We start from the raw sequence: 27,810 nt of genomic DNA, 5'->3' as shown, positions 1-27,810 counted from the left end.
CTGACTGTTAGCAGGTACTGCTCATTGAATGAAATTTCTGCAAGAATTTTCCCCTGTGAACACTTATTGTATGTCAGTGTCCTCAATATAAAAACCAGGGAGCCAATGCAAACAGAGGACAAGGAAGTTATACTGGGGTGAGCCTTCTGGGATTACAAAAACATTGCAAGAGCTGGACTAGCTGTCAGAAGACTCATAATCCAGGATCAATCAGCTTAGACCCCCCCCCCCCCCCCCAAAACACTGTTTCATCCAGCAAAGCAGAGGCCAACAGCTTGACCTTAAAACTGTAATAAAGAATCTGCCCTTCTCCCATCATAAGTGCTGCAACTGATCTTTACAGACCCCCCTCCCAAATAGTTTGGCATTTACCAAATCTAACTTCTTCCAAAGGGTCTCAATTTTAAAAGACATAGCATTGGGTTAAAAAAATATATATCTATATCAACCCAAAACAAAAGAAACATTCCAAAATTCCCAGCCTGTGCAAAGGTGGTGGCTAAGAGAATGCCACCCGCTCCCCTGGGACGAGTCACATGATCGAGTGCAAATTGTATTCTGTAGCTGCACACTTCGACTTTCCCCTTAGGTTGTCGTTGTGTCAAACTGCCCCCTCATGGCAAGAGGCGGTATTGCACTGTCCAGATCAAACCACGATCTGCATACATCTCTGTGCTTGTGCCCTGAGCCGTCTAGTCTTAGAAGAGCCCAGCATTACAAGTGCAAAAATCTTCGTTAGTCCTTCTGCACACGAACGTGTGTACTCCGTGGCCGTGCTGCGGGCCGCAATGCACGAACACTGTCCGTGGGGCAGCCGCAGCTGATCACGGACCCATTCACTTTAATGGGTCCGCGATCCAGCCGTTCTGCAAAAAGTTAGAACATGTCCTATCTTTTTGCAGAACGGAAGTACGGGACGAAACCCCACCATAGAGCTTCCATTCCGCATCTCCGGATTTGCGGACCCATTGAAGTGAATGGGTCCGCATTTGTGATGCAGAATGCGGAATGGTGCCCGTGTATTGCGGGTCCGCAATACGGCCACGGAGCGCACCGTGTGCAGGAGGCCTTAAAGGGGAACTCCACTGTAAACCGTTATACAAAAACAAAGTTATCCCTCTATATACTGGAATCAATCTTTGACATCTGCTGCAGCCTTGGGATGTCCCTCAGCTGGGGTACAAGCTATTGCATCCAGGAATGACTGCACATGCGGTCTATGATGCGGCAGTGGTGCATTTTTTTTTTTCCAAAGGAACAGACATCTTAAAGAAATATATCCCTAGAATGGTTTCCTATTGAAAGATCTAAGTGGTACAACACATAGGACACACAGTCACATGATCCCTCCCTCACCCAGTATATAGGGGCTCTGGGTCGAACAGATAACTAGCGGACTCTCTACCATGAAAGCAAACCAGTACATGATGATCTGTTGCCATGACTACAGACAATGCTTACTTTGGGGTTACCAATAAGAACTGTGCGACAGATTGGCATACAAGCAGGGAATAGTATAAAATAAAAAAAACATTGAAGGGGTTCTCTGGTAATTACATTTTAACAAGTGCCAGCAGCCGCCCCATTGATCTAAAGCTTCATACTTACCTGCTTTCCCCCACTCTGGTCCTCCAAGCTGCCTCCAGTGTCTCCATCTTCCGGACTCTGCACCATTTACATCTGGTGCAGCATGGTCATAACCATCACGTCACCGCTGCAGCCAGTCATTGCCCAGGCTGCACCGGATGTAAACACTGTAGGTACTGGAAAATGGAGACACCGGAGGCAGCTGGCACTTAGTAAAATGTAGAATGATGCACATGACATCTTGGCTACAGGATCAGCAGAGACCACCGACGTGACAGTGCTGGACTGAACGGGTAAACAGGTTATTTATTTTATTCCATTCTCAGCTTGTATGCAAATAAAAAAAAAAAGGAAAATCCTGGCAACCCCTTTAAAGGCATTGTGGAGCCTGTTTGTATTAATGACTTATCCTCAGGATAGGTCATCAGTATCTGATTGGTGGTCCGACACCCCCGTCGATCAGCTGTTTGAAGAGAAGGCGCTCCATGCGAGCGCAGCTTCTCCTTCATTACACTGCCCGTTGTCTCGGAAGTGCAGTTTAACTGCAAGTACCAATACACCACCGTTACAGGGGAGACGACGTGTAGTGTAATGAAGAGGAAGCAACGCTCGCATGGAGTGCCTCCTCTTAAAACAGCTGATCGGCACGGGTGCTGGCTGTTGGACCCCCTCTACCGATCAGATATTGATAACCTATCCTGAGGATAGGTCATCAGTACAAACAGGCTGCACAACCCCTTTAACACAGCCATGGAGTTAAATACAATTCTGCCAGCCTATAGTCCCCACTCGGGATGGGGAAGCTCGCTCAATACAGTCAATAAAAATTTCTTCTTCAGCAACTTCACCCCTAATGGTGGCTCAATTTCAAAAGTTGATCAGCACAGAATTTTGGACCTATGGACAGCTGCCTCACACAGATTTCCCTATAGACCTCAGTATCAAGATGTGCATGTTACAAATGTGCTGACATTTAAAATGATCCTCGTCCCTTGTGCTTCGTATTCCTAGGATCAGGGGAATTTCGGCCCTGGCACAATACTCCATACCCCTTGCAATTCCTAAGATGGTACAGCAGGGGGCAGTGAAATGTATGACACTATTCGGGCCCATTCACATGTCCGCAACTGTTTTGCGGTCTGAAAATTACGAATCCGCAAAACACAGACACCGGCCATGCGTGTTCCGCATTTTTAGCGGACTGCACTATGATAGAAATGCCTATTCTTGTCGCTGCGGGCAACAATAGGACGTGTTCTATTTTTTTGCGGGGCTGCGGAACGGAAGTGCGGATGCGGCTGCCCCATTTTTGCGGACGTGTGAATGGACCCTTATACTGCACTGGGCATTCCTCTAAAGGTAGGGGAGAAATATTCCAGCCACCTATACATTATACATGTATTATAGGGAGACATTAAAAACATGTTCAATTCAATAAAACTAAATAAGAAACTTCTCACAGCAGAGAACAGCTCAGTGCATACGTGGAATGGACACGTATGAACACTGCTGGGAGTGGACGCAGAGGAGGACTTTAGCTTGCAGTCCCTGGAGAAGAGACAGCTGTCATCTTTGCTGTCCAGGACTGATAAAAAGGGCCGCTTTTATTACAGAAAAGTGCCACTCTCACCCACTGGTTGTGCCTGGTACTGCAGCCACTGCTCCTCTTCTTTTAAGTGAATGGGGGATCAGCGGCAATACCACCCACAAGCTGTACGCAATAGAGGGACTGCATCTGAAATAAAAGCAGACCCATCTTTCCGAGTTGGGTCACCCCTTTAATCCAGTGTGCAGGATGATTGCATTACATACAATCCTATTAACAACTGGCTGCAAAAGAGATTATAACTCATAAATGGAAATGTCTAACGCTTCTTCTTAAGAAGAAGCAAAAGTATAGTGGGGGCAACCATTTTGTGGGCAGAACCAAATAATTAAGAAGCGATTTTTCAGATATTCCATTTTGTCAGTGAAAGGTGATCATAAAAGTTTTTGGGGTCTAGCTGAGTTCCCCCTTCAAATCCAGTATTTCTCCCCTACCTCTAAGTTTAAGAGCCATAAATCTGCTATTCCCCCATGTCCACAGTGCCTTCAAAAGTGCAAAGCATAGTGCAGCAAGAATTTACGTAAGACCACCCTAAGGAAGTGGGGGAAAACAAAGAAAAAACAAAAAAACACATCAACCCCTCTCCAGCACCCAAATAACCCGGCTCCTTTTATCTCACAATATCAAAAATAAATCTGGTCTTCTCTCCCTCGCAGTCCACGAAAAGGAATCTCCGAAATTGGCAGAGCGTTACCTGAGAAGAATCTCCTCATGGCCATCTAGGTAGGGTCCAGCCCACAAGGGGGCAGCTCCAGACCATACAAAAGAAATGCAATCCATGTATAAAAATATTGGATGTATAACAATAGTCCTGAATCATCGGGCTCGTTCACAAAAGGCTGGGAATAAAACTTGAGTTTTAGGGGGGGAATAAAAATGAAATAAAAGCTCAGTTGCGCCCCCTAGGGGCATTTGAGGTTGAACGGCTGCAGCACTCAGTCTATGAACCTCTGACAGGCCTTCTTCCAGCGGCAGGCTGTGCACCACATGTCTTTACGTTCCATCCCGTATACCTTTCGGCATTTCTTGGCTTCCCCGCGGGGCTTCCTGGGAAAAGGTAAAGAAGACGTGGCCTGGATCAGAGGTGGACCTCTGATACCTGCTGAACACTTAAAGCGTGATTTTTAATGACAGGTCACATGACATAATTATTAGCCCCTGTCCCAGGCACACCAATATGCACATTACAGAGACACAGACTGAGGAGACTCTGCTCACCGAGTCCCGGGCGCTTGCTTTGAATTTGGAGGAGCGGTCAGGATCTGCGGCCTTTTCTCACTTATATTCAGTGTGGGGCGAACCTACAGCAGGAAAATCACACTCAGCGTAATTAAAAGCTACGGGGATCCTTTAGGTCTCTCTACATCCTGCTGCTAAGCCTTTACTGCCACTGTACCGGGAGATCACTGCACACAGTATTTTGTGAAAGTGATGACGGACACTGCTGATGGCTGTGTGCAGTGATCGCCCCACACAGCAGCACTAGGTACATAGTACTAGCAGGGAGCATGCATGCACATATCTGAAAACAATGGAGCACATTTATTAAGACCAGAGTTTTAGACACCAGTCTTAATAAAGCCCCATATCTGGCGGAGGATCCTCCGAAGTGATGAAGAGGCAGCAGCCTCTCCATAACGTTGGCGCATCCAGCGCCAGTTCTAGATGTAAGACAGCTTCTGAGCGTGTCTAAAACAAGCGTATAAAATGGTAAATGAGACCTGCCGGCCAATCTCCTTCCACAATGTTAAATCTGGCGTGAGCGGGGCCAAGTAACAGATACAGGCACAACTAGCTGCACCACCTGCACCTAAAATACGCCTAATTTAGGCATATTTCAGCTTAGTAAATGACCCCCAATGTGCTTCAAGTCAATTTCTCGGCATTAAAAAAGTTGCAAATTATGACAACTATTGTTGAGTGAAGAGAGCTTTGAAAGCTTCATCCGAAGTCACTTTGTTCAAAACTTCGGAATAATACTGTACGGAGATCCGTCTCCATACAGTAATAGAATGTATGGGCTCCAATGAGCCAAAATTAGTTATTTGCGTTATTTGAAGTCATGTGTGACTTCGCTGAATAACTTCAGTAGTTGATTTTTAAAGTGTAAAACCACTTTAAAACTTGAAACCGAACTCGGCTTCAGTTCCAACTAGTACCTATGAACCGAAGCAGAGTTTCGGTTTTAAGTTTTAACCCCTTAAGGACCCTGAGATTTTCCATTTTTGCGTTTTCGTTTTTCACTCCCCGCCTTCCCATGGTCCTAACTTTTTTATTTTTCCATTCACATAGCCTTATGAGGTCTTTTTTGTGGGACAAGTTGTACTTTCTAATGGCACAATTAACGGTTGCATACCATGTAGTAGGGAGCGGGAAACAAATTCCAAATGGGGTAAAATTGGGAAAAAACGCTATTCTGATAAAGTTTTTTTTATTTTTATACTGTACACTATGCGGTAAAATTGACCTGTTATCTTCATTCTCCAGGTCAGTACGGTTCCAACGATACCACACTTGTATAATTTTTCTTGCGTTTTAATACTGAAAAAATAATTAAAACCTTTGAGGGAAAAAAATATTTTTTTTCATAACCATATTCTGAACCCTATCATTTTTTTGTAGCAATGTGTACGGGGCTGTGTGAGGGCTCATTTTTTGTGGGATGATCTGTTCTGTTCAGTGATACCAATTTTAAGTGTGTGCAACTTTTTGATCACTTTATATTAAAAAATTTAAAGTTTTTATTTTTTTTCCCACTACGTCATTTGCCGTATGCCATTGATATTGTAATAGTATGGGCATATGCCCATGATGTTAATTTTTGTTTAGTTTTATTTTAAGGAAAGGGGGGGGGGGGTGATTTGAACTTTTAGGTTTTCTAATTATTTTTTTATATTTGTAAAAACTTTTTTTTTAACTTTAATTCACCTTGGGTGACAATAACTGGCAATCGTTCGACTGCTCATAGTATTCAGTGATGGCTAAATAGCCATCATTGAAGACTTAATTTGCACTATATCAATACAAGGCTGCCACCCAGTGGCCTGTATTGATATATACATCTAATTGACTTTGAAGCCGGCTTGAGGCTTCGGTCAATTAGATTGAGGTAACAGGTCCCCCGATCTCAGCCGGGAAAGGCTGTTACCGGAGCGGAAGCGCGCTACTTCCGGTCTGCGCAGATGCCGTGGTCACATTTGACCACGGCATCTGAAAGGTAAGATGTATGCGATCAGCCTTATGGCTGACCGCATACATGTGCCGCTGGTCTCTGCTATTCAAAATAGCAGAGACCCCGCGGCTAAGGCACCCGCTGCATACGCGGGCGGGCGCCATGTTTAGGGATCGGACCCATGACGTACAGCTACGTCATGGGTCCTTAAGGGGTTAAAGTGGTGTTCCACTTTAAAAATCAACTAGTGAAGTTATTCAACTAAGTCACGTGCGACTTCGCGAATAACTTCGGCTCATCGGAGCCCATACATTCTAATACTAATACGGAGTATTATTCCGAAGTTTTGAACAAAGCGACTTCAGATGAAGCATCCGAAGCTCGCTTCACTTAACACTAATGGCAACCTTTCACTGTTCTTGCCACTTCTGAAAACAGGCAAGAGAAAATGGGAGAGGTTTAGGGCCCACCGCATTTACTATAATTTACACCAGAAACGGTGCAAAATTAAGCCAGTTCTTGAATTTCTGGTTCACACACTGTTATCAGACGACTGATAACTTTTTGTGCCTCCTAATAAATTTCCCACATTTTATACCATTGAATTTTATACTAACACTGGTGTATGTAACACCAGTCTTAGTATATTTGCCCCAGTGACTTACGTAGATGCAGAGTCGTCCGCCTTTAAAGGGACTCTCCATACAAAACGGGTACACTGTTCTGTCAACTGCAAGTCCTGAGAGACCGAATCATGACCCAGGTTCTTACAGAACATAAGTGAATACTGTGTCATGCTCCACCTCTTCAGGACCTGCAATGGGTGGATAAGTTTTGCTTGGAGGGTTCATTAAGGAACAGCAATCCATGCGTTTAACTCCGGGAGAACCCCTTTAAAAGTCAAGGACGGGATGGTACTTACTGGGGGAGCTTTGATAAGCAGGGGCGGAGGAGACTGCCAGAAGCCGACCTTAGATGCGATGGACACGCTGATGGGAGAAGGAGCCTGTGGACATGGAAAGTGACGAGTTGTTTATCTGTCATCTATTGATACTACATGCAACGTATGTGCCATAAGTCAGTTTCCTTTATACCGCTACTTCTGGCAGATGTCATTGATCATTACAGCGATAGACAGATGTACTCACTTGATAAGCGTGGTCGGTGTGCACGTGGCAGAGAGTGCTGGGAGCCGACAAGCTGAGAGGGGATACCAGAGGCAGCTCTGTGCTATTGGCTGCTCCAAGGGATCCCGCACAAATGAACGGAGGGGGTCCAGTGGTGGTAGGAGAGGTGGGAGTCAGGCTGGACAGCCCATCTGTCAGTGTGTCCACATTCACATCCATTTCTGTGTAGTAGAAATCTTCTTCACCGTCATTGTGCTCTGGTCCTGCACAGGGTCTGCAGTACATAAACTAGAGGTGAGTAGACCGGTAGGTTATGTAATGTATGTACGTAATTTGCAGAAGTATTCAACCCTCTTTAAAGGGCACTGACAGAATTTTTATATTGATGGTCTACCCTTAGGATAGTTTCTCAATATAAGAATGGCTAAGGTCTGACTCCCAGAACCCCGGCCAATCAACTGCTCTGCGGTAGCACCACAAGCAAGCTCAAGCAAGCGCTGCTGTAACCTGGTCCATCCACTACACAGTACACTGCGCTGTGTAGTTCCTGCGCTGGAGCGGAACAGTTGATCGGGAGTTGGACCCCCGCCGATCTGATTTTGATGACCTACTCTAAGGATAGGTCATCAATATAAAAATCCCAGAGTACAAATGACACAGTTGGAGCTTCCACAATAAAGGGGTTGAATACTTCCATAAGCATTTTACAGCTTTTAATTTTATTTTACAAAAAAAAATTGGAACAAATAACAGATTGAGTTTGAAAAAATACTTTAGGAACATACAGGCTTATACAGACTGCGTAATGTTTAGTAGTAACCCAAACAAATGTATTTTAGGAAGGTTGAATATTTTTGCAAGGCACTGTATTTAACGCCTTCCTGCATCACTTTGCCATAAGCTGTGTCTGCATCATCTGAGGCGGCTATCAGCTGTAACGTACAGCTGATGCCCTGCTACAGCGACCAACACTGACCCTGGTTATTTAATCCCTCCGACGCAGCAGTCAATGCTGACTGCAGTACCTATATGGCTCTACAGAGGGGTGAGCTTAGTCTGTAAACCCGTGCGATGACACAGTAGTACTGCTGTAATCAAGCTCACCCAAAAAATAAAAGAAAACAAGTAATTTACACAAAATGATAAACACAAAAAAAATAAAAAAGTGCTCATACTTCTACGAGGACCTAACATTACACTGCACCCTCAATGTCACACTCACCCCAAATGTGCTGTACGGATATGCTTCTGTATTGCGGCAGACGTGCTGAGGACTTTCCCGCAGTTCTTCCACAGGCAGCGGAACATTAGTCGCCCCGAGTTCTGTAGGAATACAATGGTCTACATCAATCCATCAATACAAATCAACAAAGGGGAGGGAGGGAAATGTAAGCGCCCCCACCTTCCTCTTCCGGGGAACAGGTTCACCAAACAGGAAGTGAGTGGTGTCAGAGTCCTCTAGGCCAGCGTCGGCATATGCCAAGCAGGGGGCAGACTGCAGGGGAGGAGACGGCGTGGAGGGGATGGACGTGTAGAGCTCACAGCTGTTAGACCCGCTTGAGCTTGATGAAATGATGGAATTCTCAGGGCACGATTCACTGAGACATCCTGTGAACACACCAGGACGCACCGGTCACTAATAAGACATTTTTAGCACATAAAAGGGGGAGATTTTGCAAAACTGGTGTAAAAGAAAACTGGCTTAGTTGCCCATTGCAACCAATCAAATTCTACCTTAAATTTTTCAGAGCCCCTTTGGAAAATGTTAGGTGGAATCTGATTAGCTGCTATGGGTAATTAAGCCAGAAGTGTTCCTTTTCACCAGTTTTAATAAATCTCCCCTATGTCTGCTCTGCATCAGCCATGCAGTTAAACACAATCTACTGCTCACTTTTGGTCATTTTTACATGAACTGTATACAGATACCTTTTCCTGCTCCCAATACCAAAGGTCCCGAGGACAAGCTGGTCAGAGCGGCCGCTGCTATTGCCTCGTCGAGCCTGGAGAGAAGACACCAATGTGTGATCAACAATCAATTTTTCATCTCACTGGTGACATTTATGGTACAGCCACATGTGGCATAAGCGCTGGGGGATTCTCTGCAGTGGAAATGCATGTGGATTTGCAGCGTTTTACAGCAGTAGCAAAGTGGATAACATTTTGTAAAATCTCATCCGCACGCTGCAGACATTTTCTACTTGAAAACACGCCCATCACTTAACATGCGGTGCGGATTTTATATCTGGCGCATGTCAATTTATGTTGCAGCATTTCTGCACCGGCGTGGATTTCGGCCAGATATGCTGGAGCAGACTGGGAACTTAAAGTGGCCCTGGAAAACAAACAAAAAATAGCCTCATGTTGTAGGTGGGTCCAAACTGACAGAAGGCAGGGGGCAACAGAAGTAGGGGCCAGCAACAAAATACCAGCCCAGCAGAACCAAATACCAGAGTACAAAACACTGCCGCCCTGCAGCAGCATTCGACTGTATCGCAATCCTGAGGATGCTGAATTCAGGAAGGCAACTTCTGGCGCCAGCCAGTCCATAAGAACCAGATATTTCTAGCATTAATTAATGCTGAGAGCATCAGGCTGTTATCTAGCTGGCTGGCGGCCATGAGGAGGGCTCGGGTCAGCCCCTCCTATCGGGTCCATGGCCAGTCCCTGGCTGCAGATACCTTTATGGTCCCTCGGGGCCTGCGGTAAACACTAAAGGCTTAAAGAGTAACTACCGTAAACCTTTGCATCAAATTTTAATATGATGTCCCTAATGCCATAAAAAAAACTTTCAAGTGGTTTCCATAAAATCAAATGTGAAAGTAAGTCAACTAAGTCACAAGCGACTTTGCGAATAACTTACTTCGGCTCATCGGAGCCCATACAGTTTAATAGTGTACAGAGACGAACCTCCATACAGTATTAATCCGAAGCTTTGAACGAAGCGACTTCGGCTCTAACATCAGAAGCTCGCTTCGCTCATCACTATTTATTTATTTTTTCAATTTCCATGTTAATATATAAATTTAAACAAAAACCATAAAATCTGGCAGTTTCCGCCCTGGTCACTGAGCCTAATAATAGGTGTCACTTCTTAGTCTGTACAGATCACTTTACTGCAGTTACCTGCTTATCTGTCATTGTAATCCTGCCTGCAATGATATCACCTATATGTATAGATAACACAGGATCCATCATTCACCATAGACGATTGTCAGAGCTCATCTATTATTTCCTTGTACAATGACCTCTGCACAGATCACAGAGCTGCCTAGAAAACTCTCCCACAGAATTCACTAAGGCCTCCTCCTAACCATTGTGTCTATGGCCCACTGGGCTGCTGTAAAGCAATTTACTTAATGCTGTTTAGAAGAGGCAAGATGGCCGCCGCATAATCATGTTCATCAGAAAATAAAAACAGATTAGAAAAAGGGATATACACGACAATGAAAAAAAATGCTTAAAGGGATTGTCCAGGATTTTGACACTGATGGCCTAGCCTCAGGATAGGCCACCAACATCCGATTGGAGGGGGTACAAGCCTCCACTCTGATGAGCTGTTTCGTTGTAGCTGCAGCGCAGAAACTAGAGGACAGAGCTGCGCACTGGGTGCAGTGCGGCAGTTACCAGCTGTGTAGATACAGCACCGGAGGCACAAAGAAACATCTGGGTGCGGAGTCTTGGACCCCCACCGATCTGATAACGAGGACAGAAAATCAACATTAAAATCTCCAACAACCCCTTTAACATTCAAAATACATGAGGCATTAGAGGGATAAAGGAAAAGAGTACAATGTAGTGGTGTCCCATTCCTGACCTGTGTTTGGGGACGGGAATAACAGTGGACAGCACTGGATGGGTTCGGCTTTGCACAGGCTGACAGCTTGACATTGCCGCTCTTGGGTGCTGCAGGGCTCCATAGAAACTGTCCTGATACTGCCCGGGCTGTACGTCCAGCATCTTGCCAATGTGAAATGATGTTCTGGCGTTGCTGAAGAACAGAGAGACCTGAAGATAAGAGATTGGAAAAAGGGTCATGTACCAGACTCAGGGGTGCAACATTACAAGCTCAGTCTGGGGGTGCCAAGCACTCAGAGAAGGTGGAGTACCCACCAGATGCCCCATACTGTGTCATATGCAATGTTATAATAGAAAATGACAGGAAGATAATGAAACTTTATAGGTTTATAGGTTTCAACCACTGTCATACTGCTCTGCTGCCCTCTGGTGACCAAAGCAGGTTATGACGGGTGGTGGTTAGTAAATAGAGGGGCAGAAATAATAATCCACTCTACTGTTTAGATCGTTAGGGTCTGTTCACACAACCCAACTCAGGGTCATAATACGCCCATCACCATTTAGAACCAGACGACTGGCACACATTTAAAAGGCCTTTACACTGGCTGAAGGAAAGGGCATGGGGGTTGAACAAAGCAGGTTTTTATTATGTTGGCAACACGTCCTCTGGGAAGATATGCCGCCGACCAGTGCGCAATTTCATGATCTGATCAGCTGAAAAATTAGCTCGGATGATCGCCGGCGCATCAAGAATACGGCTACATGGCGACATGTGTCACCGTACCCTGGGTGACCACACACAGAATCAGCAGGAGTCCACAGCTTCTGGGCCATACTGCCAGGTAACTTCTCTGAACGGACAGTTGGATGGGAGGACAAGTTTTTGGAACTCAGCAACCGATGTGCAAGTGGAGTTCTACAACTTTCTTATGTGCTTGGTGATTCAAATCCTCCCCATCTCTGCTTGCTGGCAGTGAATGAGAACATCCTCGTTTGAAAATGGAGCCTGAAAACCCTGCCCTAATGCATCAGACTGCTGAGAGTCTGTTACCACAGCATCAGTGCAGGTAATATGTATTTCATATCTTTTCACTTCACTGACTGCAAGCAGAGAGTCTGAAAAATTTGAGGAATTTAAACAAAAACGGGGAGTTTATTAAACAGGGTTAATCTGTGCCTTCTTCTAACCTGTGCAAGACATAGTTTAGTTCGTACTTACCCGCACGTTGCTCCGCAGGCTGAGGGCGCTTCCGCTCGCTCCTGACTGGATGCCCTTTTTTCTCGTCCTGTTCGGCTGCATTTACTATTACGCACATGAACAGGAAAAGATGTGTACCGATCCGGTCGTGACCCAAGCAGAAGAGCCCGCAGCCTGTGTGAGTGCACTAACTAAACTGTCTTTCTTCCAAGTGCCAGTCCTCGATGCTTTGCCCCTGCCCAGGCCACAGAAAAGAGTGGAGCTTGGGTGCAATAAGAGCAACGGCAACGTCACCATTGCACCAAAAGCCTAATTTGCATATTAAGAAAACGGAGCCTAGGATCAACAAAAGAAAAACAGAGTTTTAATCGGGTGAACTATGGCTACGTGTCTGTGCAACGGCTGGTGAATGATATTGTAAATCTGTTGGTCCACAAAGGCCCCGCCCAACTTATTTTTTTTTTTAAGGTGACAAAAACTGTGGAAAAAACTAATTTTTTTTGCTAAAAACATGACTTCTCAAAATGTTTAACTTTTGCATGACAGCAGACCTCCACAATCTATTAGAAATTTCTCTAATCTGTCCATTATACGAGGATTACACTTCAGACGTGAAGACAGATGCAGCTGACAGCGGCTGTAGAGGGTTCGGTTCAGCGCTCGGTACATAGCCATCATGGACTTGTTTACAAGTGGCTCTTGAAGGATCTCATGGACTCTGGAGTGCGCTGGGGTTCCTGTACGAAGAGCACTGGAGACCCCTGGAACTACTGCATGAGGATACAGGACACGACATAGGACGAGGGGCGGCTGCTCTTCTCCTGGACTCGGCGCTGTTGATCCTGTCGACCGTGACAGTTGGAATATGAAGCCACAGCAGGCACGGTCCCCAGGAGCTTACAATCTAGACCTTCACACACTGGGACCAGAGAACTTGTCAGCATGTTTTGCCACAAAACCGTGTACACTAAAGAAATCCCGTAATATGGTGCCCCACATGATCAGACATGTCGGGTGATGAGGGTGTAGCATTGGGAGTGATAGTCCATTACTCGAGGGGCTGTGTAATTGGGAGTAACTGAGGATATAGTAAGAGATTCTGGGGCAGGAAAGACCCTGTGATGGAAGGAGGTGTAGTCGCTATTTCAAGTGTCCCTCTGAGGTGGGTGCAGCAGCTGCCAGGTATCACCCTTAGGGGTGTAGCACCAAAGTGTCACTGTGTTGGGGGTGCAGCTTGTAGCTCTGGGGTCCCACTGTGTAATTGGTTGCGTATGTCCCGGGTGTCAGTGTGAGGGAGGGGGGGGGTTTGGGTCAGGGGTTGTGTATGTCCCGATTGTCAGTGTCAGGGGGGGGGGGGGGGGGGAGCATCTCCAGGGTTTCAGTGTGAGGGGTGGGGGTCAGGGGGGGGTGTATCTCCCGAGTGTCAGTGTGAGGGGGGGAGGGGTCAGCGTTTGTGCATCTTCCGGGCGTCAGTGTGGGGGGGGGGGGGGGTGTCAGGGTGTGTGTATGTCCCGGCTGTCAGTATGAGGGGGGGGATTGTCCCGGCTGTCAGTGTGAGGGGGGGGGGGTGTATGTCCCGGCTGTCAGTGTGAGGGGGGGGGGGGGGGGGTGTCAGGGGGTGTGTATGTCCCGGCTGTCAGTGTGAGGGGGGGGGGGGGGGGGGTCAGGGGGTGTGTATGTCCCGGCTGTCAGTGTGAGGGGGGGGGGGGGGGGTCAGGGTGTGTGTATGTCCCGGCTGTCAGTGTGAGGGGGAGGGTCAGGGGGTGTGTATGTCCCGGCTGTCAGTGTGAGGGGGTGTCAGGGTGTGTGTATGTCCCGGCTGTCAGTATGAGGGGGGGGATTGTCCCGGCTGTCAGTGTGAGGGGGGGGGGGGGGTGTATGTCCCGGCTGTCAGTGTGAGGGGGGGGGGGGGGGGGGGTCAGGGGGTGTGTATGTCCCGGCTGTCAGTGTGAGGGGGGGGGGGGTGTCAGGGGGTGTGTATGTCCCGGCTGTCAGTGTGAGGGGGGGGGGGGGGGGTGTCAGGGGGTGTGTATGTCCCGGCTGTCAGAGTGAGGGGGGGGGGGGGGGTCAGGGGGTGTGTATCTCCTGGGTGTCAGTGTGAGGGGTGTGTATGTCCCGGCTGTCAGTATGAGGGGGGGGGGGGGGTGTATGTCCCGGCTGTCAGTGTGAGGGGGGGGGGGGGGGGGTCAGGGGGTGTGTATGTCCCGGCTGTCAGTGTGAGGGGGGGGGGGGGGTTTCAGGGGGTGTGTATGTCCCGGCTGTCAGTGTGAGGGGGGGGGGGGGTGTCAGGGGGTGTGTATGTCCCGGCTGTCAGAGTGAGGGGGGGGGGGGGGGGGGTCAGGGGGTGTGTATCTCCCGGGTGTCAGTGTGAGGGGTGTGTATGTCCCGGCTGTCAGTATGAGGGGGGGGGGGGGTGTATGTCCCGGCTGTCAGTGTGAGGGGGGGGGGGGGTCAGGGGGTGTGTATGTCCCGGCTGTCAGTGTGAGGGAGGGGGGGGGGGGGGGTCAGGGGGTGTGTATGTCCCGGCTGTCAGTGTGAGGGAGGGGGGGGGGGGGGTCAGGAGGTGTGTATGTCCCGGCTGTCAGTGTGAGGGGGGGGGGGGGGGGGGTCAGGGGGTGTGTATGTCCCGGCTGTCAGTGTGAGGGGGGGGGGGGGGGGCGGGGGTCAGGGGGTGTGTATGTCCCGGCTGTCAGTGTGAGGGGGGGGGGGTGTGTATGTCCCGGCTGTCAGTGTGAGGGGGGGGGGGCGGGGGTCAGGGGGTGTGTATGTCCCGGCTGTCAGTGTGAGGGGGGGTCAGGGGGTGTGTATCTCCCGGGTGTCAGTGTGAGGGGGGTGTATCTCCCGGGGGTGTCAGTGTGAGGGGGAAAGCTGGGGGTGTGTATGTCCCGGTTGTCAGTGTGAGGGGGGGGGTTAGAGGGTGTGCATCTCCCGGGTGTCAATGTGAGGGGGGGAGCTGGGGGTGTGTACCTCCCGGGTGTCAGTGTGAGGGGGGGGGGGGGTCAGGGTGTGTGTGTGTGTGTGTGTGTGTGCGCGTGCGCATCTCCCGGGTGCCAGTGTGAGGGGGGGGTGCATCTCCCAGGTGCCAGTGTGAGTGGGGGGTGCATCTCCCAGGTGCCAGTGTGAGTGGGGGGTGCATCTCCCAGGTGCCAGTGTGAGGGGGGGTGCATCTCCCAGGTGCCAGTGTGAGGGGGGGTGCATCTCCCAGGTGCCAGTGTGAGGGGGGTGCATCTCCCAGGTGTATGTCCCGGTTGTCAGTGTGAGGGGAGGTCAGGGGGTGTGTATCTCCCGGGTATCAGTAAAAGGGGGAAAGCTGGGGGTGTGTACCTCCCGGGTGTCAGTGTGAGGGAGAGGGAGGGGGAGGGGTGTGTGTGTATCTCCCGGGTGTCAGTGTCAGTGTGAGAGGGGGGGGGGGGGTGTGTGTGTGTGTGTGTGTGTGTGTGTGTGTATCTCCCGGGTGTCAGGGTGTGTGTATCTCCCGGGTGCCAGTGTGAGGGGTGGGGCATCTCCCGGGTGTATGTCCCGGTTGTCAGTGTGAGGGGGGGGTCAGGGGGTGTGTATGTCCCAGTTGTCAGTGTGAGGGGGGGGGTCAGGGGGTGTGTATCTCCCGGTGTCAGTGTGTGCGTGCGTGCGTGCGTATCTCCCCGGTGTCAGTGTGAGTGGGGGGGAGGGAGCGCTGGGGGTGTGTATCACCCGGGTGTCAGTGTGAGGGGGGGGGGGGGGGGGGGGTGTGCATCTCCCGGGTGTCAGGGTGTGTGTATCTCCCAGGTGCCAGTGTGAGGGGGGGTGCATCTCTCGGGTGTATGTCCCGGTTGTCAGTGTGAGGGGGGGGGGGGGGGGGGGGGTCAGGGGGTGTGTATGTCCCGGCTGTCAGTGTGAGGGGGGGGGGGTCAGGGGGTGTGTATCTCCCGGGTGTCAGTGTGAGGGGGGTGTATCTCCCGGGGGTGTCAGTGTGAGGGGGAAAGCTGGGGTGTGTATGTCCCGGTTGTCAGTGTGAGGGGGGGGGTTAGAGGGTGTGCATCTCCCGTGTGTCAATGTGAGGGAGGGAGCTGGGGGTGTGTACCTCCCGGGTGTCAGTGTGAGGGGGGGGGGGGGGGGGGGGTCAGGGTGTGTGTGTGTGTGTGCGTGCGCATCTCCCGGGTGCCAGTGTGAGGGGGGTGCATCTCCCAGGTGCCAGTGTGAGGGGGGGTGCATCTCCCAGGTGCCAGTGTGAGGGGGGGTGCATCTCCCAGGTGCCAGTGTGAGGGGGGGTGCATCTCCCAGGTGCCAGTGTGAGGGGGGTGCATCTCCCAGGTGTATGTCCCGGTTGTCAGTGTGAGGGGAGGTCAGGGGGTGTGTATCTCCCGGGTATCAGTAAAAGGGGGAAAGCTGGGGGTGTGTACCTCCCGGGTGTCAGTGTGAGGGAGAGGGAGGGGGAGGGGGAGGGGTGTGTGTGTGTGTGTATCTCCCGGGTGTCAGTGTCAGTGTGAGAGGGGGGGGTGTGTGTGTGTGTGTGTGTGTGTGTGTGTGTGTGTGTGTGTGTGTGTGTGTGTGTGTGTGTGTGTGTGTGTGTGTGTGTGTGTGCGTATCTCCCGGGTGTCAGGGTGTGTGTATCTCCCGGGTGCCAGTGTGAGGGGTGGGGCATCTCCCGGGTGTATGTCCCGGTTGTCAGTGTGAGGGGGGGGGTCAGGGGGTGTGTATGTCCCAGTTGTCAGTGTGAGGGGGGGGTCAGGGGGTGTGTAGCGCTGGGGGTGTGTATCACCCGGGTGTCAGTGTGAGGGGGGGGGGGGGTGTGCATCTCCCAGGTGCCAGTGTGAGGGGGGGTGCATCTCTCGGGTGTATGTCCCGGTTGTCAGTGTGAGGGGAGGTCAGGGGGTGTGTATCTCCCGGTTGTCAGTGTGAGGGGGAAAGCTGGGGGTGTGTACGTCCCGGTTGTCAGTTTGAGGGGGGGGAGTGTACCTCCCGGGTGTCAGTGTGAGGGGGGGAGCTGGGGGGGTGTACCTCTCCGGGTGTCAGTGTGAGGGGGGGGGGGGGGAGCTGGGTGTGTGTGTGTGTGTGTATGTCCCAGTTGTCAGTGTGAGGGGGGGGTCTAGGGGATGTGTATCTCCCGGGTGTCAGTGTGAGGGGGGGAGCTGGCGGTGTGTACCTCCCGGGTGTCAGTGTGAGGGGGGGGGGGGGTCAGGGTGTGTGTGTGTGTGTGTGTGTGTGTGTGTGTGTGTGTGTGTGTGTGTGTGTGTGTGTGTGTGTGTGTGTGTGTATATATATATATCTCCCGGGTGTACGTCCCGGTTGTCAGTTTGAGGGGGGGAGCTGGGGGGGGGTGTACCTCCCGGGTGTCAGTGTGAGGGGGGGAGCTGGGGGTGTGTACCTCCCGGGTGTCAGTGTGAGGGGGGGGGGGGGGTCAGGGGGTGTGTATGTCCCGGCTGTCAGTGTGAGGGGGGGGGGGGGTCAGGGGGTGTGTATGTCCCAGCTGTCAGTGTGAGGGGGGGGGGGGGTCAGGGGGTGTGTATGTCCCGGCTGTCAGTGTGAGGGGGGGGGGGGGGGGTCAGGGGGTGTGTATGTCCCGGCTGTCAGTGTGAGGGGGGGGGGGGGGGTCAGGGGGTGTGTATGTCCCGGCTGTCAGTGTGAGGGGGGGGGGGGGGTGTCAGGGGGTGTGTATCTCCCGGGTGTCAGTGTGAGGGGGGTGTATCTCCCGGGGGTGTCAGTGTGAGGGGGAAAGCTGGGGGTGTGTATGTCCCGGTTGTCAGTGTGAGGGGCGGGGGGGGGTTAGAGGGTGTGCATCTCCCGGGTGTCAATGTGAGGGGGGGAGCTGGGGGTGTGTACCTCCCGGGTGTCAGTGAGGGGGGGGGGGGTCAGGGTGTGTGTGTGTGTGTGTGTGTGTGTGCGCGCGCATCTCCCGGGTGCCAGTGTGAGGGGGTGCATCTCCCAGGTGCCAGAGTGAGGGGGGTGCATCTCCTAGGTGTATGTCCCGGTTGTCAGTGTGAGGGGAGGTCAGGGGGTGTGTATCTCCCGGGTATCAGTGAGAGGGGGAAAGCTGGGGGTGTGTACCTCCCAGGTGTCAGTGTGAGGGGGGGGGGGGGGGGGGGTCAGGGGGTGTGTATGTCCCAGTTGTCAGTGTGAGGGGGATTCACCTGGGAGGTACACTCCCGGGTGTCTGTGTGTGTCTGTGTGTGTGTGTGTGTGTGTGTGTGTGTATCTCCCCGGTGTCAGTGTGAGTTGGGGGGAGGGAGCGCTGGGGGTGTGTATCTCCCGGGTGTCAGTGTGAGGGGGGGCAGGGGGTGTGTACCTCCCAGGTGTCAGTGTGAGGGGGGGGCAGGGGTTGTGTATCTCCCGGGTATCAGTGTGGGGGGGCGGCAGGGGGTGTGTACCTCCCGGGTGTAAGTGTGAGGGGGGGCGGCAGGGTGTGTGTACCTCCCGGGTGTAAGTGTGAGGGGGGGCGGCAGGGTGTGTGTACCTCCCGGGTGTAAGTGTGAGGGGGGGGGGGGGGAGTAGCGCCTAGGTGTCAGCAGGGGGAATAAGATACTAGCCCCGGGTGCATTATAACATAGAAAGAGGGTGTAGCTGGTGGGTGTCATTGTGAGGGGGGGGGGGGGGGGGTCAGGGGGGGTGTACCTCCCAGGTGTCAGTGTGAGGGGGGGGGGGGTCAGGGGGGGTGTACCTCCCAGGTGTCAGTGTGGGGGGGGGGGGGTGTATCTCCCGGGTGTCAGTGTGAGGGGGGGAGCTGGGGGTGTGTACCTCCCGGGTGTCAGTGTGAGGGGGGAGCTGGGGGTGAGGGGGGAGCTGGGGGTGTGTACCTCCCAGGTGTCAGTGTGAGGGGGGGGAGCTGGGGGTGTGTACCTCCCAGGTGTCAGTGTGAGGGGGGGAGCTGGGGGTGTGTATCTCCCGGGTGTCAGTGTGAGGGGGGGGCAGGGGGTGTGTACCTCCCAGGTGTCAGTGTGAGGGGGGGGCAGGGGGTGTGTACCTCCCAGGTGTCAGTGTGAGGGGGGGGGTCAGGGGTTGTGTACCTCCCGGGTGTCAGTGTGAGGAGGGGGGGGGGGGGGTCAGGGGGTGTGTATCTCCCCTGTATCAGTGTGAGGAGGGGGGGGGGCAGGGGGTGTGTACCTCCCGGGTGTAAGTGTGAGGGGGGGCAGGGGGTGTGTACCTCCCGGGTGTCAGTGTGAGGGGGGGGAGGGGCAGGGGGTGTGTATCTCCCGGGTGTCAGTGTGGGGGGGGGGCAGGGGGTGTGTACCTCCCAGCTGTCAGTGTGAGTGGGGGGGCAGGGTGTGTGTATCTCCCGGGTGTCAGTGTGAGGGGGGGGCAGGGTGTGTGTATCTCCCGGGTGTCAGTGTGAGGGGGGGGGGGGGGGCAGGGGGTGTGTATCTCCCGGGTGTCAGTGTGAGGGGGGGGGGGGGGGGCAGGGGGTGTGTATCTCCCGGGTGTCAGTGTGAGGGGGGGGGGGGGCAGGGGGTGTGTATCTCCCGGGTGTCAGTGTGAGGGGGGGGGGGGGCAGGGGGTGTGTATCTCCCGGGTGTCAGTGTGAGGGGGGGGGGGGGGGCAGGGGGTGTGTATCTCCCGGGTGTCAGTGTGAGGGGGGGGGGGGGCAGGGGGTGTGTATCTCCCGGGTGTCAGTGTGAGGAGGGGGGGGGGGGTGTATCTCCCGGGTGTCAGTGTGAGGGGGGGGAGCTGGGTGGTGTAGCGCCTAGGTGTCAGCAGGGGGATACGATATGAGCCCCGGGTGCATTATAACATGGAAAGGGGGTGTAGCTGGCGGGTGTCAGTGTGAGGAGGGGGTGTGTGCTGTGTAGCGGAGCAGCTCTGCCCCTCCCCCCATACCTCAGCTCTCTCCCCGCGGGCTCCTAGGTTCTGCGGCGACTTTTCATCAATACGGGCGGTAGAAGTTGCTGGTTGGTGAAGGCGGAGTTGAACCCCGGTGCTCCCGGCCGCTCTGTCAAGGGCTCCGGTGCTCAACGTCGCCATCTTCCCGAGGAGAAGGAGGGAGGAGCAGGAGAGAGAACCGACCAACGGAGAGCGCGCACCGGGACCCCGCCCACACTGCCGCCTTCCCCACCAGACCCGCCTTCCTCCGCCTCCAGAACTCATCTTACTACTTTTATTGGCTGCCGCAGGACACCAATAAGACCACGCCCACCATACTCTCTGGCACGTGGCCAGGCCTTGGTCTCTCATTGGTTGCTCCTTGTTGTTGTTCGACAGGCTGGGTCACGTGCTGAGGATAGGGGCGTGGTGGGCACCCCGCCCCCAGAGAATTCTTAACTCTTTCGTGGTATGAGGGGGGCGTGGTCCGGCCGCTTGTCTGTGTGTTCGTTGTTGACATTGTAGCTCGCCGTCACCTGTCGATACAGGACTGAGCGTGCTGCCTCCGCCGCTTACCGGGGCAGTCCTGTCCTCTGCCTACACGTGCGCGGCTGGTGACAACCCTTGTGCGAGCTGTACTGGAGGGCGTGTTCTGATCGCTTGATGCATACGTGATATCTGCTCTTTAACTTGTTCACAGCCAGACACAATAGCCTCATTTACACGTGTTTATGCAAAGACGTATCTCCCAAGAGAGAGAACCAACTCACTAGCGCCACCTCTGGGAAGTGGCTCCCTCTGAGGCAAGATCCCGACCCTCCAACCAGCCTTGGGATTAACAAGGGAATGTAGCCAAGCCAGATATCATGCGCACGAATGTATATATTTAGTGATCCACAAAAAAACGGATGACTTCCGTGCAATGTCTGTGATGCATCCGTTTTTTTATTTATTTTTTTGCAGCTCCATTGTAACAATGCCTAGAATAGGACATGTTCTACTTTATCTTAATTTTTTTGCGGAACTGACGTGGACATACGGACACAGAATGCACACAGTGACGTTTCCGTTTTTTCAAGCCCCATTGAAGTGAATGGTTCTGCATACAGACCTGTAAAAAAAAAACGTATGTCAGATCTTGACTCATAGGGGCCTCTTCCGATAGGTGAGATGGTTCTTTTTCTTGGGGGATACCCCTTTGCCTAATCATTTCCCATGGAGCATTGCCAATAACGCTCCATATGCTGGAGTACTTCCAGTTTCCCCTTTCCTCCTTTGGCAGCACATCATGGGTTAATAGTGTGTCCTCTTCTTTCTAGGACCGCCCACTTAGCAAAAAACAAGTAATCAATTTAGGCTACTTTCACACTAGCGTTCGGGTTTCCGTTCGTGAGCTCCGTTTGAAGGAGCTCACGAGCGGACCTGAACGCCTCCGTCCAGCCCTGATGCAGTCTGAATGGAGCGGATCCGCTCAGACTGCATCAGTCTGGCGGGGTTCAGCCTCCGCTCCGCTCGCCTCCGCACGGCCAGGCGGACAGCTGAACGCTGCTTGCAGCGTTCAGCTGTCCGCCTGGCCGTGCGGAGGCGAGCGGATCCGTTCAGACTTACAATGTAAGTCAATGGGAACGGATCCGCTTGAAGATGACACCATATGGCTCAATCTTCAAGCGGATCCGTCCCCCATTGACTTTACATTGAAAGTCTGAACGGATTCGCTCAGGCATCTTGCGCACTTAGAAATTTTTCTAAGTTATTAATAAAGACGGATCCGTACTGAACGGAGCCTCCGTCTGCATTAATATGATCGGATCCGTTCAGAACGGATCCGATCAAGCGCTAGTGTGAAAGTAGCCTAATTAATTAAATTAATAGCCTCCCCTATAAGGGTCACCTCCCACAATGCCTGGGCGTATTTTTTTTATTGTCCTCTCCAACATAGGATGTGGCCCACCTAAGTAGATTACTGCTTGGCCGCATACCTTGACATGGTTTAAAGGGGTTGTCCGGGTTCAGAGCTGAACCTGGACATACCCTTATTTTCACCCCGGCAGCCCCCCTGAGCCTAGCATCGGAGCATCTCATGCTCCGATGCGCTCCCGTGCCCTGCGCTAGATCGCGCAGGGCACAGGCTCTTGTGTTTTCAATAACACACTGCCGGGCAGTAACTTCCGCCCAGCGGTGTGTTCAGTGACGTCACCGGCTCTGAGGGGCGGGCTTTAGCTCTGCCCTAGCCGTTTTACTGGCTAGGGCAGAGCCAAATCCCGCCCATCAGTGCCGGTGACGTCACCGGAGTTCCTGTCAGCCCCATGGAGAGCCCCGGTACGTCACCGGAACTCAGAAAAATGCCTTTGCCCTGTGCAATTTAGCGCAGGGCAAAGGAGAGCATCGGAGCATGAACTGCTCCGATGCTCATGTCAGGGGGGCTGCCGGGGTGAAAATGGAGGTATGTCCAGGTTCAGCTCTGAACCTGGACAACCCCTTTAAGGCCTGGGAGTGGGAATAGCCATGGTGTTTCCTGGCTCCACTCCCGTCCGCTCCAGCGCCATCCCTGAAGTCCCTGGGTTCTTCGGTAGCGGGGCTTGGATCTCCGGTTACAGCGCGATCTTCATACCGGAAGTCAAGTGCCGAACTTCCGGTTTTCGCGTGTGGAACGCATTGTGACACGCAGGCGCTTCCAGATGACGTCACAGGCGCGCCTCCAGCCCCGTTTGAGTGCCAAATTCAAATTGCTTAAGGTATTTAAGAGCGGATTTAGCTGGAGCTCGGTGCCCTTTGTACCAGGCAGCAGAGCGCCAGCATTTAGAGGTATTTTTTAGGATCTCTTCACTCTGTTAGGAGAATTTCTTCCTCATGATTTATTTTACCTCCCTTAAATTTCAGATGTCCAGCGCATCAAGCAGGGGGGTAAAGAGATCCAGGAAGAGCAGACACAGGATGTGTCAGGCCTGTGAGCAACCGCTCCCTGATGATTTCCTGCAGGATCTATGTGTCAGGTGTCACCGTGATACGCAAGATTCCTCGCCATCCAAAAGAAACAGAAATCTCAGTCATCCCTCTGTATTTCGTGTCTTCACCAGTTACCCGCGGATCATTCCTCCAATATTTGTGAGGATTGTACTCAGCCAGATAATCCGTCAGATGCTGAAACAGAGAAAATTATGTCTCTGTTCAAAGCGTTCCTCAAACAATCTAAGAAGAAGGGGTCAAAGAAGCCGTGCTTATCCCCATCATCTTCTGAGGAGTCTCTTCGTTCGGAAGGCGAGATTTCTTCTGAGTCAGATACGCACTTCATAGAAGATAATTTTTTGTTTAATAAAAAAGATGCAAACCGATTAATAAAAGAAGTAAAAAATATCATGGAGGCCAGTAAGGAGAAATCCGGTACTCGTGAGCCTAAGGCCCCTTTCACACGGGCGAGTTTTCCGTGTGGGTGCAATCCGTGAGGTGCACCTGCACTGAATCCAGACCCATTCATTTTGTGTGGGGCTGTGCACATGAGCGGTGATTTTCACGCATCACTTGTGCGTTGCGTGAAAAAATCGCAGCATGCTTTATATTGTGCGTTTTTCAGGCAATGCAGGCCCCATAGAAGTGAATGGGGCTGCGTGAAAATCGCAAGCAAGTGCGGATGCGGTGCAATTTTCACGCATGGTTGCTAGGAGACTATCGGGATGGGGGCCCGATCTTTATTACCGTATTTTTCGCCCTATAAGATGCACCGGCCCATAAAGACGCACCTAGGTTTTTGACGGGGAAAATAAGAAAAAAAATATTTTGAACCAAAAGGTGTGCTTTTGGTGGGTTTTGAACTAATTGTGGTCTGTGGGTGACACTTATGGGGGATCTGGATGGCACTGTTTTGAGGATCTGTGTATGACAGTTATGGGGGGGATCTGTGGATGACACATATATAGCATCTTATGTTATGCGTCATCCACAGATCCCCTCCATAAGTGTCCCTGTAGTGAATGACCCTCAATACACGGGGTGGAGGTCGCATCTGCATTTATAATGACAGCGGGGCCCGTGCAGTGACTGTATTCTACTACACCGGCCCCGCTCACTGTATAATCGTATCTCTAATAGTTAATTGTTATGTATATAATCGCATAATGAGCGCTGTGTATTACTTACAACTACAAGCGCTCGCCGCTCGGTAGGTAGCAGAGGAGGCAGGCCGGGAGGACGGGCACTGGCAGCGTGAGTCATACGTCATGCGCCCACGCCGCCTGCTTCATTTATAAAGTGGGCGGCGCAGGCGCGTGACGTATGACTCGCACTGCCAGCGCCCGTCCTCCCAGCCTGCCTCCTCCCTCCTCTGCTACCTACCGAGCGGCGAGCGCTTGTAGTTGTAAGTACCGTAATACACAGCGCTCATTATGCGATTATATACATAACAATTAACTATTAGAGATACGATTATACAGTGAGTGGGGCCCGTGTAGTAGAATACAGTCACTGCACGGGCCCCGCTGTCGTTATAAAAGCAGATGCGACCCCCACCCCCGTGTATTGAGGGTCATTCATTACAGGGACACTTATGGAGGGGATCTGGCCGTATGAATGCCAAGTGCAGTGTCCCACTACGTGATCGTGGGCACCGCAAACGTGTTTTACTCATGTATTAATGTTATGTAATATGCCTGCATTTTTTTTATTTTATCTCCTGTCATATTCTCCCATGTCACAATGGGATTCTACATGCAAAATATCCTTTACACAGGCCTAGTCAGGGTGCAGTACACTTGTTTCTCCACAAGATGGAGCAGTGTCAGTGTGTATATAGCTTAGCTCAGACCTAAGTAAGGGCTCTTTCACACCTGCGTTCTTGTCTTCCGGCATAGAGTTCTGTCATCGGGGCTCTATGCCGGAAGAATCCTGATCAGTTTTATCCTAATGCATTCTGAATGGAGTGAAATCCGTTCAGGATGCATCAGGATGTCTTCAGTTCCGGAACGGAACGTTTTTTGGCCGGAGAAAATACCACAGCATGCTGCGCTTTTTGCTCCGGCCAAAAATCCTGAAGACTTGCCGGATCCGGAATTAATGCCCATTGAAAGGCATTGATCCGGATCCGGCCTTAAGCTAAACGTTGTTTCGGCGCATTGCCGGATCAGACGTTTAGCTTTTTCTCAATGGTTACCATGGCTGCCGGGACGCTAAAGTCCTGGCAGCCATGGTAAAGTGTAGCGGGGGAGCAGCATACTTACCGTCCGTGCGGCTCCCGGGGCGCTGCAGAGTGACGTCAGGGCGCCCCACGCGCATGGATGACGTGATCGCATGGCACGTCATCCATGCGCATGGGGCGCTCTGACGTCACTCTGGAGCGCCCCGGGAGCCGCGCGGACTGTAAGTATACCGCTCCACCGCTCCCCGCTCCTACTATGGCAACCAGGACTTTAATAGCGTCCTGGCTGCCATAGTAACACTGAACGCATTTTGAAGACGGATCCATCTTCAAATGCTTTCAGTACACTTGCGTTTTTCCGGATCCGGCGTGTAATTCTGGTAAGTGAAGTACACGCCGGATCCGGACAACGCAAGTGTGAAAGAGGCCTTAGGCAGTTCAAACCAGTTGGTTGTTCAGTTGAGCTCAGGTCAATCCAGTTGAGAGTTCAGTTCAGTCCAGTTCTCTCCTGAGCTTAGTCAGAAAGCAGCAGCAATGTAGCTGAATAGCTGGAGGCCTATTCACAGCCTCTCTGCTCTGTCCCTGTCGGCTTCACAGTCCAGGGTTAAAGCCTCAAATGGCGGCTCACCTGGGAGACTCCTCTAGGATCACCCAAATCCAAGGAGCAACAAAATAATTGTTGAGGGGCACTCAAATATCTGGGAGCCCTGGACAACAGTGTCTGTCTTAACTTGTAATGCACCTCTATATTATAGCCACAGTGGATGGCTGAAATGTCCCAATGGAGCAGACAGTCGTCCACTAGAAAAACAGCAAACCGTGCCACCTGCTCAAGGGACGCTGAAAACAAATGTCCCATATAGGAGTAGATCTGTAGTTGTAAGAATGGAGCAAAATAATGTCCACTAGAGAACAGCAAAAACGTGCCACCTGTTCAGGGGACGTGTCACCTGTTCAAATGTCCCATATAGGAGTGGATCTGTTAGACAGATATGTCCATATCCTAAGTGCCTCAATCATATACAGGGAGTGCAGAATTATTAGGCAAGTTGTATTTTTGAGGATTAATTTTATTATTGAACAACAACCATGTTCTCAATGAACCCAAAAAACTCATTAATATCAAAGCTGAATATTTTTGGAAGTAGTTTTTAGTTTGTTTTTAGTTTTAGCTATGGGATATCTGTGCAGGTGAATATTACTGTACATAATTATTAGGCAACTTAACAAAAAACAAATATATACCCATTTCAATTATTTATTTTTACCAGTGAAACCAATATAACATCTCAACATTCACAAATATACATTTCTGACATTCAAAAACAAAACAAAAACAAGTCAGTGACCAATATAGCCACCTTTCTTTGCAAGGACACTCAAAAGCCTGCCATCCATGGATTCTGTCAGTGTTTTGATCTGTTCACCATCAACATTGCGTGCAGCAGCAACCACAGCCTCCCAGACACTGTTCAGAGAGGTGTACTGTTTTCCCTCCTTGTAAATCTCACATTTGATGATGGACCACAGGTTCTCAATGGGGTTCAGATCAGGTGAACAAGGAGGCCATGTCATTAGATTTTCTTCTTTTATACCCTTTCTTGCCAGCCACGCTGTGGAGTACTTGGACGCGTGTGATGGAGCATTGTCCTGCATGAAAATCATGTTTTTCTTGAAGGATGCAGACTTCTTCCTGTACCACTGCTTGAAGAAGGTGTCTTCCAGAAACTGGCAGTAGGACTGGGAGTTGAGCTTGACTCCATCCTCAACCCGAAAAGGCCCCACAAGCTCATCTTTGATGATACCAGCCCAAACCAGTACTCCACCTCCACCTTGCTGGCGTCTGAGTCGGACTGGAGCTCTCTGCCCTTTACCAATCCAGCCATGGGCCCATCCATCTGGCCCATCAAGACTCACTCTCATTTCATCAGTCCATAAAACCTTAGAAAAATCAGTCTTGAGATATTTCTTGGCCCAGTCTTGACGTTTCAGCTTGTGTGTCTTGTTCAGTGGTGGTCGTCTTTCAGCCTTTCTTACCTTGGCCATGTCTCTGAGTATTGCACACCTTGTGCTTTTGGGCACTCCAGTGATGTTGCAGCTCTGAAATATGGCCAAACTGGTGGCATCTTGGCAGCTGCACGCTTGACTTTTCTCAGTTCATGGGCAGTTATTTTGCGCCTTGGTTTTTCCACACGCTTCTTGCGACCCTGTTGACTATTTTGAATGAAACGCTTGATTGTTCGATGATCACGCTTCAGAAGCTTTGCAATTTTAAGAGTGCTGCATCCCTCTGCAAGATATCTCACTATTTTTGACTTTTCTGAGCCTGTCAAGTCCTTCTTTTGACCCATTTTGCCAAAGGAAAGGAAGTTGCCTAATAATTATGCACACCTGATATAGGGTGTTGATGTCATTAGACCACACCCC

General features: G+C 51.4%; 1 protein-coding gene across 1 annotated transcript; it reads right to left on the bottom strand.

The window, feature by feature from the left end:
- Positions 1-2,106: 2,106 nt before the first annotated feature.
- On the bottom strand, positions 2,107-20,685 carry SLC2A4RG (SLC2A4 regulator). The gene is made up of 9 exons (XM_044297417.1): positions 20,274-20,685; positions 11,307-11,497; positions 9,419-9,492; positions 8,895-9,100; positions 8,715-8,815; positions 7,514-7,766; positions 7,288-7,371; positions 4,412-4,494; positions 2,107-4,240 (listed from the first exon to the last, which is right to left on the bottom strand). The coding sequence occupies exons 1-9, from the start codon at positions 20,625-20,627 to the stop codon at positions 4,129-4,131; spliced, it is 1,458 nt and encodes a 485-aa protein (XP_044153352.1). The 5' UTR covers positions 20,628-20,685; the 3' UTR covers positions 2,107-4,128.
- Between the last annotated feature and the right edge of the window lie 7,125 nt (positions 20,686-27,810).

This window comes from Bufo gargarizans, chromosome 6 (genome assembly GCF_014858855.1).
Source record: "Bufo gargarizans isolate SCDJY-AF-19 chromosome 6, ASM1485885v1, whole genome shotgun sequence".
Taxonomy (NCBI): Eukaryota; Metazoa; Chordata; class Amphibia; order Anura; family Bufonidae; genus Bufo; species Bufo gargarizans.
Note: the sequence above shows the minus strand (reverse complement) of the source record. Positions and strands in the feature narration are given on the sequence as shown.